At 36.6% G+C, this 12681-nt stretch overlaps 1 protein-coding gene across 14 annotated transcripts in view; it reads right to left on the bottom strand.

Moving 5' to 3' along the window:
• Positions 1 to 12681, bottom strand: part of Mllt10 (MLLT10 histone lysine methyltransferase DOT1L cofactor) — a 160062-nt gene that overhangs the window by 41134 nt on the left and 106247 nt on the right. For 10 of the 14 annotated variants that reach the window (XM_042686311.1, XM_042686312.1, XM_042686310.1 and 7 more), the window contains 2 exons: positions 12104 to 12148; positions 11252 to 11284 (listed from right to left, as the gene is read on the bottom strand). The exons of 2 other annotated variants lie outside the window; for them this stretch is intronic. In XM_042686311.1, the coding sequence (XP_042542245.1) occupies positions 11252 to 11284; positions 12104 to 12148 (78 nt within the window). The remainder of the gene's footprint in view (positions 1 to 11251; positions 11285 to 12103; positions 12149 to 12681) is intronic. 2 more of the 14 variants (XM_042686313.1, XM_042686321.1) reach the window with 1 other exon arrangement.

The raw sequence follows: 12681 nt of genomic DNA on the forward strand, positions 1-12681 counted from the left end.
ACAACTGTCAAAAAACAAAACTAAATAGTATTAACACAATAATGTTAACTCCCTGTTACTGACAGCTACACTATGATTCTGTAAGAGAATGTCCTGTGTGGGGTGGACGTATTCAGGGCAGACTAGCTCTACATCTGCGATTTAGAGTCAAGAGGCTTATAAAAATAAAGTTCCCTAGACTTTTCTCATTACACTTCTGTAAGTCTAAGGTTGTTTCAAAATAATATTCTGAAGTGTGTGAAAAGAACTACACACTTTAAGAAAACTAATGAAGGTCCAATTTTAAAACAACCACAAAAAAATTACAAAGATTGAAAACTATGCTCACTAAAAGTCCTTATGTAATAGCTGGATCAAACATTTAATTACACAAAACTGAAAATATGATTTTTTAATAGGAAAAAATTACCCAGACCTAGAACAGAGATAAGTGGAAAATATAAAAGACATACAGGCTGGGCACTGGTGGCTCATACCTGTAATCCTAACAACTCTGAAGGCTGAGATCTCTGAGGATCACGGTTCAAAGCCAGCAGGGGCAGAAAAAGTCTTTGAAACTCTTACCTCCAATTAACCACCAAAAGCCAGAAGTAGAGCTGTGACTCAAGTGGTAAAATGCCAAGTGAAAAAGCTAAAGGAAAGTACTGTGATCTTGATTTGCAGGGGGAGCGGGGGTGCATGGAGTCTTAAGAGACATGAAGGGAAAACATGCCTAATAAAAACCTGAGAAGGTGGCTTAGTGGTAGAGTGTTTGCCTTGCATGCATGAGGCCCTGAGTTCCATTCCTCAGCACCACATAAGCAGAAAAAGCTGGAAATGGCTCTATGGCTCAAGTGGTAGCGTACTAGCCTTGAGCTGAAGAGCTGAGGGACAGTGCCCAGACCCAGAGTTCAGGCCCCATGACCAAAACAAAACAAAAACAAAAACACTTCTTATCAGAATGAGAAGAAATATTATTAATATACTGGCTAATGTTTTGTCCCAAATTGATAAAAAGACATTAATTCTCTCAATCAGGAAGCACAAGAATTCCTAAGACCACTGAAGTCACACTAGGACAAGTAATAGAACAAAGAAAACACTTAAATGAGTCAGCAATAGTGAATGTTGGAGAGGTAGACACGCAAGAATGTAGACCTGAAGAGTTTGGGATTTGCTATTCTGAAGTTTTGTTGTTGTTTGGAGGTATTATTTTCAAAAGAAAATTAGACAGAGAAAGGAAAAACTGAGTGATAGTAAGAAAACTAAAGGCAGAAAAAGATGGAACTCAGAATTAACCTTTGATGGGAAGCAGAATAGAAAGGGAAAAAATGATGGATAATATCACACAGGTTTGCAAAAAGGGCTTCCCCCCTTCTCTGCCCCCCAGGGAGTATTAGGATGGGACAGGAAGGAGTTTTTGAATGTTCAACAGAAACCTGGCACTGGAGGTTCACACTTGTAATCCTAGCTACTCAAAGAGGCTGAGATCTGAGGATCACCATTCCTCAAAGCCAGCTTGGGCAGGAAAGTCTGAGAGATTCTTATCTCCAGCTAAGGAGTGGGGGGATGAGAAGAGGAAAGGAGGGAAGGAGGGAGGGTTGGTTCAACAGTCCTAGCTAGTGGAGAGATTGATGAAAAGGGAAACACTGATCAAGACGCATGAACACATAAACTGACATGTTGAATTGAAACCTATTTACACCTATTTAGAAATGGGGAAGGAGGGAGGGAGGGAGACCGAGACCAAGAGACACAAATACCAATCATGACAAAAAAGTAAAACTTTTCAAGAGATCCAGAGGGTAGAGGATGGAAGCCAGTCGGGATACAAAGTCTACCAGAATCCAAAATAACCAGGTTTGGGGAGCTTGGCTGGTAACATGGTAGAATGTCGATGAGCAAGTACGGTAAGTAAATACAAGGTCCTGATTTGAAACCTGGTACTAGCAAAAATAATAAAATAAACAAAGTAAAAGTTTTCCAGAAGTGTATTACTAATGCAAAGTAATTTACGTGTCAGATGAGGTTACTATGAATCTCTAAAAATACATATTTTTTCATACACAGCATGATTCTTTTTCTTCTAGAAACAGATAAAGTGTAAAAATATAGTTAAGTTAATGAAGAAGAGTAAATTCAACTAAGAAGAGCTGAGACATACCAAGATTAATACTAACCATAAGCCCAAATGTGAAACATCAAAAAGATACTACTTCATAGTTATTCTTTTCCTGTTTCTTCAATGCAAAACTAAAAGTAAAGGAACCAATCAATCAGTCTGAGACCTCCAAAATTACCCTTTTCTTTCAAAAGTTCATTTTCTCAGATATTTGCTGTAGTAACTAAAAGCTAACATACTGTTCCAGAAAAACATCACAGACATATTTCCAAATAGCTACATAAACATCCTAAATGTATTTGATAATCAAACCCAGGAGATACCACATGAAATGAGCATTAGATTGCATTATTAATATTTCAAATTCTTTACTATAATAAGTATCTGCGTAGGTATACATTTCCTCATGACAAAAGTCTCCATTTTGTCTGTTGAGTCATTTAAAATCCTCCTCACTCTCCCTCCCTCCAAAAGGCACTTTAGTATTGTCTAACATTTTAGAATTCTCTTGTCTTTCATATTTTAAAACATTCTAACTTTCCAGCTGTCCACAGTGTGGTTAGATAAGGGCTCTGCCTTCAGTCTTTTCTCCTTGGAGTTCTATAGTCTATTTTAATATAAATGGTCTTTGGGGCAATCTTTGTCTAAAAAAAAATTCTTTTAAATTATTTCCTCTTCTCCATTTTTATTTCTTCTCCTTCCTGGGGCTCCTGCTATCTGGATTCTACATCTGTGTTCCATAGTACATAGTTTTTACTTTATACATATATGCACACAATCTTGGTTCTTTCCTTCTTTCTAAGATTTCATCCATCTAATCTGTCCAGTAATTGTTTTGTTCCTTAACTGCATGTTATATTATTTATCTCATTGACTGTGTTTACTTCAACTATTATACTTTTTCATACTTGAATTTTCTCATTTCTTTTTAAAACTTTCCTCCAAATTACGATTATCTTCCCTCATATCTATGTTTATTGCACTGACTTGTTTTCTCTCTGTAGCTCAGGACTGAGCTAAATGAGAATTTGATTTTCTATTACTGCCAACATAGTCAAAATTCCAAGGCCAGAAGTAACCTCCAAAAGCCTTTTTAAATGAAAAACTGTTCCCAATACTACAAGCATGATAGGAAAAAGACTGTCATTCTGTAAATATACTATTCTGTTAGAAATGGGCATTTACATATCCCCAGATATCCTGAAATAAAATGAAACAAGTAATAACTCATCCATGGAAATGGACCACCATTAAATTATAATCCGTAACTCCAGTTTTGAGCAATGTGATTGGAACATAGTTTATGCTAATGCAGGACTTGAAGTTAATGTAAAACAAAACTGCAAAGCAATTAACTGTACTATACAGAAAGAGAAGGAAAGATGGTAATATTCTTTTTTTTGTTTTGTTTGTTTTTTGGTCCGGTTGTGGGGCCTGAACTCTGGGCCTGGGCACTGTCCCGCAGCTCTTCAGCTCAAGGCTAGTGCTCTACCACTTGAGCCACAGTGCTACTTCTGGCTTTTTTCTTTTTGCTTATGTGGTGCTGAGGAATCGAACCCAGGGCCTCAGGCATGCAAGGTAAGCGCTCTACCACTGAGCCACCTTCCCAGCCCGGTAATATTCTTTAAAGATGATATGGGGGGAGGGGGAGGGCAAAGGTGGGGAAGGGAGCGGTGGGGAGGGGCACAAACATACTCCAGTAAATAAATATTTCAGAAGGAACAGAATGGCAATTTCTAGGAGACACAGAAAACTATAAAAGAAAATAAGAACAGCACAGAAGGATCATCTTTACATATATAAACACAATTATTATTCTGATTTAATCACTAAAACACATTCCTCAAGTATACTAAAATGAAAGTAACTTCTAAATTATTCAAATTATTAAACACACCAAAAGGAAATAATTAGATTCTTCCTGGGCAAAAAAAAAATCTATTTTTAATTTTCTATAAAATTATAAGAAAAATTTTAAACTTTTGTCTCCCTCTGTCATCCACTTAAGCAGATAGATTTCCTCTACTTGTCTCATTTGAGCTTCCCATCTGCTCATCCATCACATACCCTTCTCTTGAACTTCAATCCTTTTATTTTTCCAGAGTCTTCCTTTCTAAGACATACCAAGACATACCTACTTTAAAATAAAACCTGATACCACAGGGAGCAACAGCAAATACCTGTAGTCCCAGCACTCAGAAAGCTAAGACCAGGAATACAGTGAAACACTATCAATCTACCGCAGCCTGATCCAGAATCTTTATCACTATCTACCAAATTTTTTTTTTTTTTTTTGGTCATGACCAATCTCAGAGTTTCAGTTATTATCTTTATATAAACTAGCTATAATCCTTTCAAGCCCAGGCTCTATTGCTTTAGGTGCTAAATAGCTTGGTAGTAAATGAATACTCCTCTTTCCCAGGTACCATTCAATTCATTGACAATTGATGCCAGTTCTTCTTGAATAATCGGTCTGACTCCCATGGTCCTCGTTAACACTTTCAATGTATTTGGTATATTATAAACAAAAATCTTCCTGGTTTTTCTTTTCCAGTATGAGCTCTTTTCCACTTTTTTCAATATGCAACTGCCAGGTGAACTCTTCTCAATAGATTTTATTACCTGTTGTTTTTCCCCCCCAAATCAAACACCAACTGCCTTTGACTGTGTGGCTTAACAGCTAAGGCTTTTTATGTTTTATGTATATTCTTTATGTTTCTTATCAAGTATTAACATCACTGTCACTATCCACAGCCTGTGTATCCCCATTTCAGTGTGACTGCTTTGTAGTAAGAGATTGCCTGAGATTGAGAGTCTGGCTCTGATTCATCTCAAAGTACTAAATTCTATATACTCTTTAAGCATCAGGCCAAATGTTACATTCTCAGAACATCTGGTCCTTTCAGTCCAATATGATTTTCCCTAATGTTGAACTTTCCTACTATGGATCATGGTTGTAACTATTTCTTGGAATAGTTATTAATAAACACATTTTCATTTACACTGTGTGTTCCCTAAATGCAAAATCCATTTGTGGTATATATTTCCCCAAAGCAACTAGTGGGGATCTTATATACAGAAAGAACTTAATACATACTTCTCAAATGGCAAAAAAGCTGAGTAGTGATTCTATTTTCTAGTTCAGAACATACATCTTCACTACTAACTGATCAAAAAGTATTTGAGAGATAAAGATTTAGAGAATTATTACACATCATACAACAAAGGTTTCATATTCTTCCTTCCCTCAACACTTACATAGTATATTAATAATCAAAGACCTAGGCACCTAGACCCTTACAAGTAAACAGTTTTCAAACTGTAAAGCCCATCTACTATGTCTTCAAGCAATATGACAAATCAAAACAAGTATAACAACAAGAACATTAATAATATGGTTTATTCCACCTACCAACCTAGAGCGTGGTTAAATCCTTTCAGGTATAACTTTCCTAACTACAAATCTCTACTTTATATGGGAAGGTTTCCAAGGTATCCTAGGATTAATTTAACATTATTACCTCCAGAAAGCCATGCTTGAGTTTGATACACACCTACAAATTTAAGTTCCTGCTTTGTTAGTGTAGAAGTGTCATCTCTGTTTAAAGAAATAACACACTTTAACTTTGATTTTTTCACCAATTCCTAAAAACTACCACAATACACAAGGTGGAATGGAGAGAGGGGAATAAAATATAGTTGAAGTCCAAAAACTCTAAATAAATTTTTAAGTCTTTAGCAACACTATAAACAGATTATTAAGGCATTACCCCATAATTGGTTTAAAAGGAACTTTCATACAACTTATTCCTACTTATATTATTTCCATCTTTGAATAAAAACTTTTCAGGTTCTGTCTCTCTTATAGTTATACTAGACACACAAAAGCAAAACAATGGTTTTTCTTTATAGCAGTTAACATATATTTTTTTAAAAAATTTACTCCCAGTTGTTGACACACCAACCAAATGTTAATACTTGTCTTACAGGAACCAACAGAATCCTGTCTCCCTCAAGGTTATCTTAGGTTCTTGCCATTTTTCTGATTCAATAGAACAATTCAAAGGCTTTGGTTTACTTTCCTTCAGTTAACTGAAAGGCATTCTAATCCTTTACCACTATGCTTTCCAACCTTCCATCATGCTACGGTCAAGATCTATGTTTTCCTCTTACCAAGTGATTCACAACTTGTATACATGAGAACAAACTTAGAAGCAGCTATTGTATCCTGGGATAACTCCTACTCCAAATGAATCTGTAAGCTTAGTGAAAAACAATAACCTCAAATAAATTAACAAATTAAAAAGCACTAAATCATGGGCTGGGAATGTGGCTTAGTGGTAGAGTTCTTGCCTTACATGCAAGGGCTTCATAGCCCTGGGTTCAATTCCTCAGTACCATATAAACAGAAAGGGCCAGAAGTGGCTCTGTAGCTCAGGTGATAAGAGTGCTAGCCTTGAGCAAAAGAAGCTTAAGGACAGTCCTCAGGCCTTGAGTTCAAGCCCCAGGCCTGGCAAAAAAAAAAAAAAAGCAGCACTGAAGCAAAATAATAGAATAGTAAATTGAAAACCAGAATGTCATCATTTTCACCTTTGAAATTGGTATATAAAAGCAAATTGTAATCAGCCTATACCTATATTACTTGATCTAACACTTATCTCAAGAACTTTAAATGTATCTGCTAAGTAAAATGAACCTGTTAAATTTATAGTTTATTAAGATCATAAAATCTAAATTCTCTTAGTCAAACAGCCTAGTTCCAAGGCACCATAACAAAATCAAACATGAAAGTCAAGGCACCATTCTTCATGTGATTGGTTTTGAAGACTACTTTGACTAGGTACAAAAAACTGGTGCACTATAGCTGCAGACACAACCAAAATATAAATCACATATTTTGAAAAGAATGGTACAGCGTTATCATATAGCTTTTACTAGTACAGTACAAAGTTATGAGAAGAAGACCACAGACTTTAGGTAAGAACCAGGTTACAAAAAACTACATATGCCAGGCTAAGGACTATGACTTTTACCTCCCAAGTACCAGAAACCTCTTAATACATTATGACATAGGTTTGAATTTTAGGTAAGCCATCCATTCTGGTAGCCTCTAAGAGAAGGGGCTGGATAACGAACAAAGCCTAAGAGGCTCTTGAAAGAATTCAGAGGACAAAGTATGTAAGACTTAGCCAAACATAAGAAGCAGAAGTATACAGGGGATTTTTTTTTTAAGTAAACTGTAAGTAATGGGAAATAGCATCCTTTAGTAAAGAAGGGAAGGGAATGGAGGGAGGAAGAAGGGACGGGAGGGGAGGGGAGGGGAGGGAACAAGGAAGGACTGAAATAAGAGTAAATTTGGGAGCCGGGCACCAGTGGCTCATGCCAGTAATCCTACTCAAGAGGCTACGATCTGAGGATCACAGTTCAAATCCAACCAGGGCAGGAAAGTCCATGAGACTCTTATCTCCAATAAACCACTAGAAAAGCAGAAGTAGCGCTGTAGAGTGCTAGCAGTAGAGTGCTAGCCCTGAGCTGAAGAGCACAAGGACAGCACCCAAGCCCAAAGTTCAAGACCCACAACCAACAAAAAATAAAAATTAAAAAAAAAAAGAAGAAAGCATAGATCCAAGGAGGCTAATAAATGCAGGGATGCTTGAAGCTGTAAGCACGTATAATGTTTTTCAATGGAATGTACATAGGATATACAGCAATAGGAAAAAAAATTCTAGGAGAAAAACAAAGGATCATGAAAAAAAATCACTAAGGATACTAATACAGTTGGCATAGACACACGTCTGTAATTCTAGCACTTGGGAGAAGGAGGCAAGAGATCACAAGTTGCAGGCTGGACTGAGCTAAAAGCCAGACACTATCTCACAAATGACTGACTGAATGAATGAATGAATGAATGAATGACTCAAATTAATAAACTAGCTTTCCCTTAATGAACTAGGGGAAAAGCAAACTAAAACAACATAAGCAGAAAATGACAAAATAAAATTATGAGTTGGTTCTTTGAAGAAGATAAAATGGTCAAACCTTCACCTAAGTAACCAAGAAAAAATGAAAGAATGCCCAAAGTACTACATTACTCTTACTATTATTCTTACCAAAATAGAAAAGGATTATAAGACAATATTATGAGTAACTATATGCCAGTTAATTGGGTGATGCAGAAGAACTTGGGAAACTGATAAACATAAAAATACCAAAACTGACACAAGCCAGGTGGCACACTCCTGTAATCCCAGCCCCAGAAGGCTGAGATCAGAGGATCACCCTTTAAAATCAGCCTGGTCATAAAAGCCCATGAGACTCTTATCTCCAATTAACCACCAAAAAGCCAGAAGTAGAGCTGTGACTCAAGTGACAGAGCACCAACCTTGAGCAAGAATGCTCAGGGACAACACCCAGCTCGAGGTAAGCCCCAATACCATATGAAAAAAGAAAACCTAACACAAAAAGAAAAAAGGAACACTGAACAGACCTAAAACAAAGAGGTCAAGAATTATCAAATTTCCTCAACCCATTAGAGGACACCAATGAAAAACTCACAGATAACATTACACTTAACACTGAAAAATTATATTGTTTCTTTTGTAACTTTCTCTCACCAATTCTACTTAGCATTATGCTGAGCTGGGAGAGGGAGAACCAAGCAATTATTGCTTAAGGGGTATAGTATTTCAATACTGTAAGAGGAAAAGAGATGGGCTGGAGACTGCATGGAGAATGTTGTACAAATCTTGAACATTATTGAACATAAAAATTAAGATCAAGGGGCTGGAAGGTGGCTGAGCGGTAGAGCACTTGCCTTGCATGCATGAGGCCCTGGGTTCGATTCCTCAGCACCACATAAGCAAAAGAGAAAAAAGCCGGAAATGGCGCTGTGGCTCAAGTGGTAGAGCGCTAGCCTTGAGCTGAAGAGCTGAGGGACAGCGCCCAGGCCCAGAGTTCAGGCCCCAGGACCGGACCCAAAAAAAAAAAAAAAATTAAGATCAATGGGCACTCAACTGCAGTCAGATAGCAGCAAGAAGTTTTAGTGTTCTATTGTACAATAAGTATTGCGGATGAAGATAATAGGCATATCAAAAACCTAGAAAAGACTTTGAAAGTTTCACCATAAAGAAATGATTATGTTTGAGGGGGCTGGGTATGTTTGGAGAGATTTGAACATTTCACAGTATGTACATGTACCAAACATCATGTTAATTTATTAATAATTAAATTTTTATGTATCAGCTAAAAATTTGTTATGTGCATTTACCACATTTAGAAAAAGGAAAAAAGGAACAGCTAATATTTGCAAAATAAAAAAAAGGAGAAAGCCTTACTGAGTAAAAATCTTTCATTTATTTAATTTGCTTTGTCTTTGCATTCTATAATTTGCATCGTGTAATTTTTGCATTATATAATTTTTCTCTATACTATGAGGACTGAGAAAACACAAGCAATTGATTACATTATTGGGAAATTATCTCGAAAACAATTTTCTAAACCCCCAAAATTGAAAAAGTTGTTTATGATATTAATCTATTTACCTATAGAGTACCTATAGAGTACTGTAAGTTACGAGAAAACAAGTATAAATTTATACAAACAGAAAAGGTTATGTTTCTTCAGTCTTTTTACTTCTCTATCAAATGGTAGAATGGTAACATGTTTAGTTCACCCTCAAGAATGCTTTCAATCCCTTTCTCTAAAGATACCTCATGTTCAGGAGCTCCATGTTATCTAGAGTATTTATTATCTAAGCCTCTGCAGATACAGGGAAGCAAGAAAAGCAAAACTTGTAAGTAGGACTGTAGGACTGGGAGTATATAGCCCAATGGACCTCCTCTACCATACTCAAAGCTTAGGCTCAATCCCCAGCACCACAGGAAAAAATTATAAATATACTCATTAATAAAATGGTCACTTATGAGTTTCCCAATTTGACCATTCCTACTGTCTGTATCTGTACCTACTCATTTATGTCACTGGTCTCTTGTTTCCTATCTATTGTAAACATCTGATAATAATCTGAGTACAATGCAAACTGTCTACAAATTAAGAAAGCTACATTAGCAAAATAAGCAAAGTTTTATAAAGAAAATATAATAGTCGGCCACCGGTGACTCATGCCTGCAATCCTAGCTACTCAGGAGGCTGAGGATCATGGTTCAAAGCCAGCCCCTGCAGGAAAGTCCCTGAGACTCTTATCTCCAATAAACCACCAGAAATCGGGAAGTGGTGCTGTGGCTCAAGTGGCAGAGCGCTGGCCTTTAAAGAGCGCAGGGAGAGCACCTAGGCCCAGAGTTCAAGCCCCCCCCCCCCAAAGAAAGAAAAGGAAGGGAGGGAGGGAGGGAGGAGGAGGGAAGGAGGGAGGGAGGGAGGGAGGGAGGGAGGGAGGGAGGGAGGGAGGGAGGGAGGAAGGAAGGAAGGAAGGAAGGAAGGAAGGGAAGGAAGGGATGCAAAAGCTATTTGGAATCACATAGTATGTCAATCAGATGAAATAGAAAATCAAGAAAAATGCCACTAGATTGGAAGGTCTTTGGGTAAAACTGAAAACATTCTCAATATATTTTTTACAGAATGATCTTCTTTATAATTTACACTGTAAAAGTGAGAACTGATGCATTTTTGCCTTGGGTGCTCATTCAGATTCCAATCCAGAAGAAAATACAATCTACGATAAGACCTGGTCCAATCTAGATGCAATTTTAACGTTTATTTTCCATTTATTCAATATATAAAGTACACAGAGAAAAATAAAAGTACTCAAATGAAAATTCTAGAATAAAATTTGCATGCCAAGTTGTAGTTAGAAGCAGCAAACTACAGCTATAAGTACTAATTACTAACTGCGAAAAACCTACCAAGGGAATGAGACAAACGATTTACAAAAGTAAAAAGACTTTCAGAAACTTAGGGCAACCATTATCATTCTGCCTCACAAGAGACAATAAAAGTCCTATTGATTAACTATATGGACCTATCACCCTCCAGTAGGCAGTACACAGAGCTTTCATCAATATGCTGAACACGAGACTCACTGCAGCACTGGATTCCATCTAATCAATAGGACATGGGAGCTTTCAATCAGGATTCTATATAAAAGACAACCTTTTTGATAAATGAACCACAAGAGAAGATTCTAATAAAACTTACCATTGTGTATTGCATTCAGCAACTCTGAGAAAGCTTTTAAGTAAGGAAAAAAGGACTTCAGTTAAGATCATTCACAAACACAGAAGAAAAACATAGGCACATACTATTAGTAAGTCTAAGTAAGTCTACCATGTATTATTTTTTGAATTATTAAAACTGAAAGCATTCATTTTTATAGTATAAATTTCTAATAATCCTATTTTACTTGCTAATAAGCAAAGTGAAATGTGTTAGATATATTATCATGACAATAATTTCAATAAAATATATTTTAAAATTACTTTTGAAACGACACTTAGTACTCTATCTCGTGTTGCTAAAAGAAAATAAGCACATCTTCATAGACTACAATTCTAGACAGGTAAAGCTACCTTAGTTTAAAAACAAGTTCACTAAACCTAACTCAATTAAACATTTTTACTTCTTAGACTTCCACATAAACCTCAGCACATGAAGAGGCTACTAAAAGGCTACTAATGCCAATACACAAATGCTGAAAATTTATATTAACATTCAGACTAAAGAAAACTAAAATACCATAAATACTATTTATCAAGGGGCAGAGTTTCCAATTCAACAATGGAAGCTCTATATTAAAATCTAACAATGGAAGCCCTTTATTAAATCTAACAATTAAAATTTGCCCCACAATTTCATTGTTACTGCAGATCCTAAACACAAGAAAAAGCAATATAAGATTTCTTTGTAGAAGAAAGAAATTTACTTAATTAGAAACTGAGTGCATTTTAGAAAATAATTTTTAGAAGTTCAAAGGTGGCATAATATACTAGAAAAAAAGCATTTATGTTAAGATTCAAAAAGCTCAGTTAACAACCCAGTTAGAAAACTTACTAGTTGTTGGACAAGCTCCATCATGCCGATACTGCATGGAAATTTCTGTTGGGAGGGAGAGAAAGGAAATCAGCAAAGAAATTGTCAATGGCTACAGATTAGAACAGGAAATAAGCCAGAAAAAAAAAAGGAGGGGAGGGAGGGCAGGAGGGATTCAAATATAAGTTGTTGTGTAGGCCAAACAGAAATGCAGAAACAAAAAAATCAGAAGGTAGTAATCAGGACATGAAAGGTAGGAAAGCCAAACAATGGAATTCTCACCAATCTTAAGGGATGGTGTGAGAATGTAGATGTGTATGCTCTTCTAAGAGGAAAAGATATAAGAGCTCAAGGCAAACAGCCTGTCAAAAATTTTGGAATATAGCATTTAGAAATTATAAGACCAGAGAGGGCTGGGAAGGTGGCTCAGTGGTAGAGTGCTTGCCTTGCATGCATGAGGTCCTGGGTTCGATTCTTCAACACCACATAAACAGGGGGAAAAAAGCCGGAGGTGGCACTGTGGCTCAAGTGGTAGAGCCTAGCCTTGAGGTAGAGAGCTGAGGGACAGTGCCCAGGCCCAGAGTTCAGGCCCCATGACC

This window comes from Dipodomys spectabilis, unplaced genomic scaffold (assembly GCF_019054845.1).
Source record: "Dipodomys spectabilis isolate Male_0828 unplaced genomic scaffold, ASM1905484v1 ptg000096l, whole genome shotgun sequence".
In the NCBI taxonomy this organism is placed as follows: Eukaryota; Metazoa; Chordata; class Mammalia; order Rodentia; family Heteromyidae; genus Dipodomys; species Dipodomys spectabilis.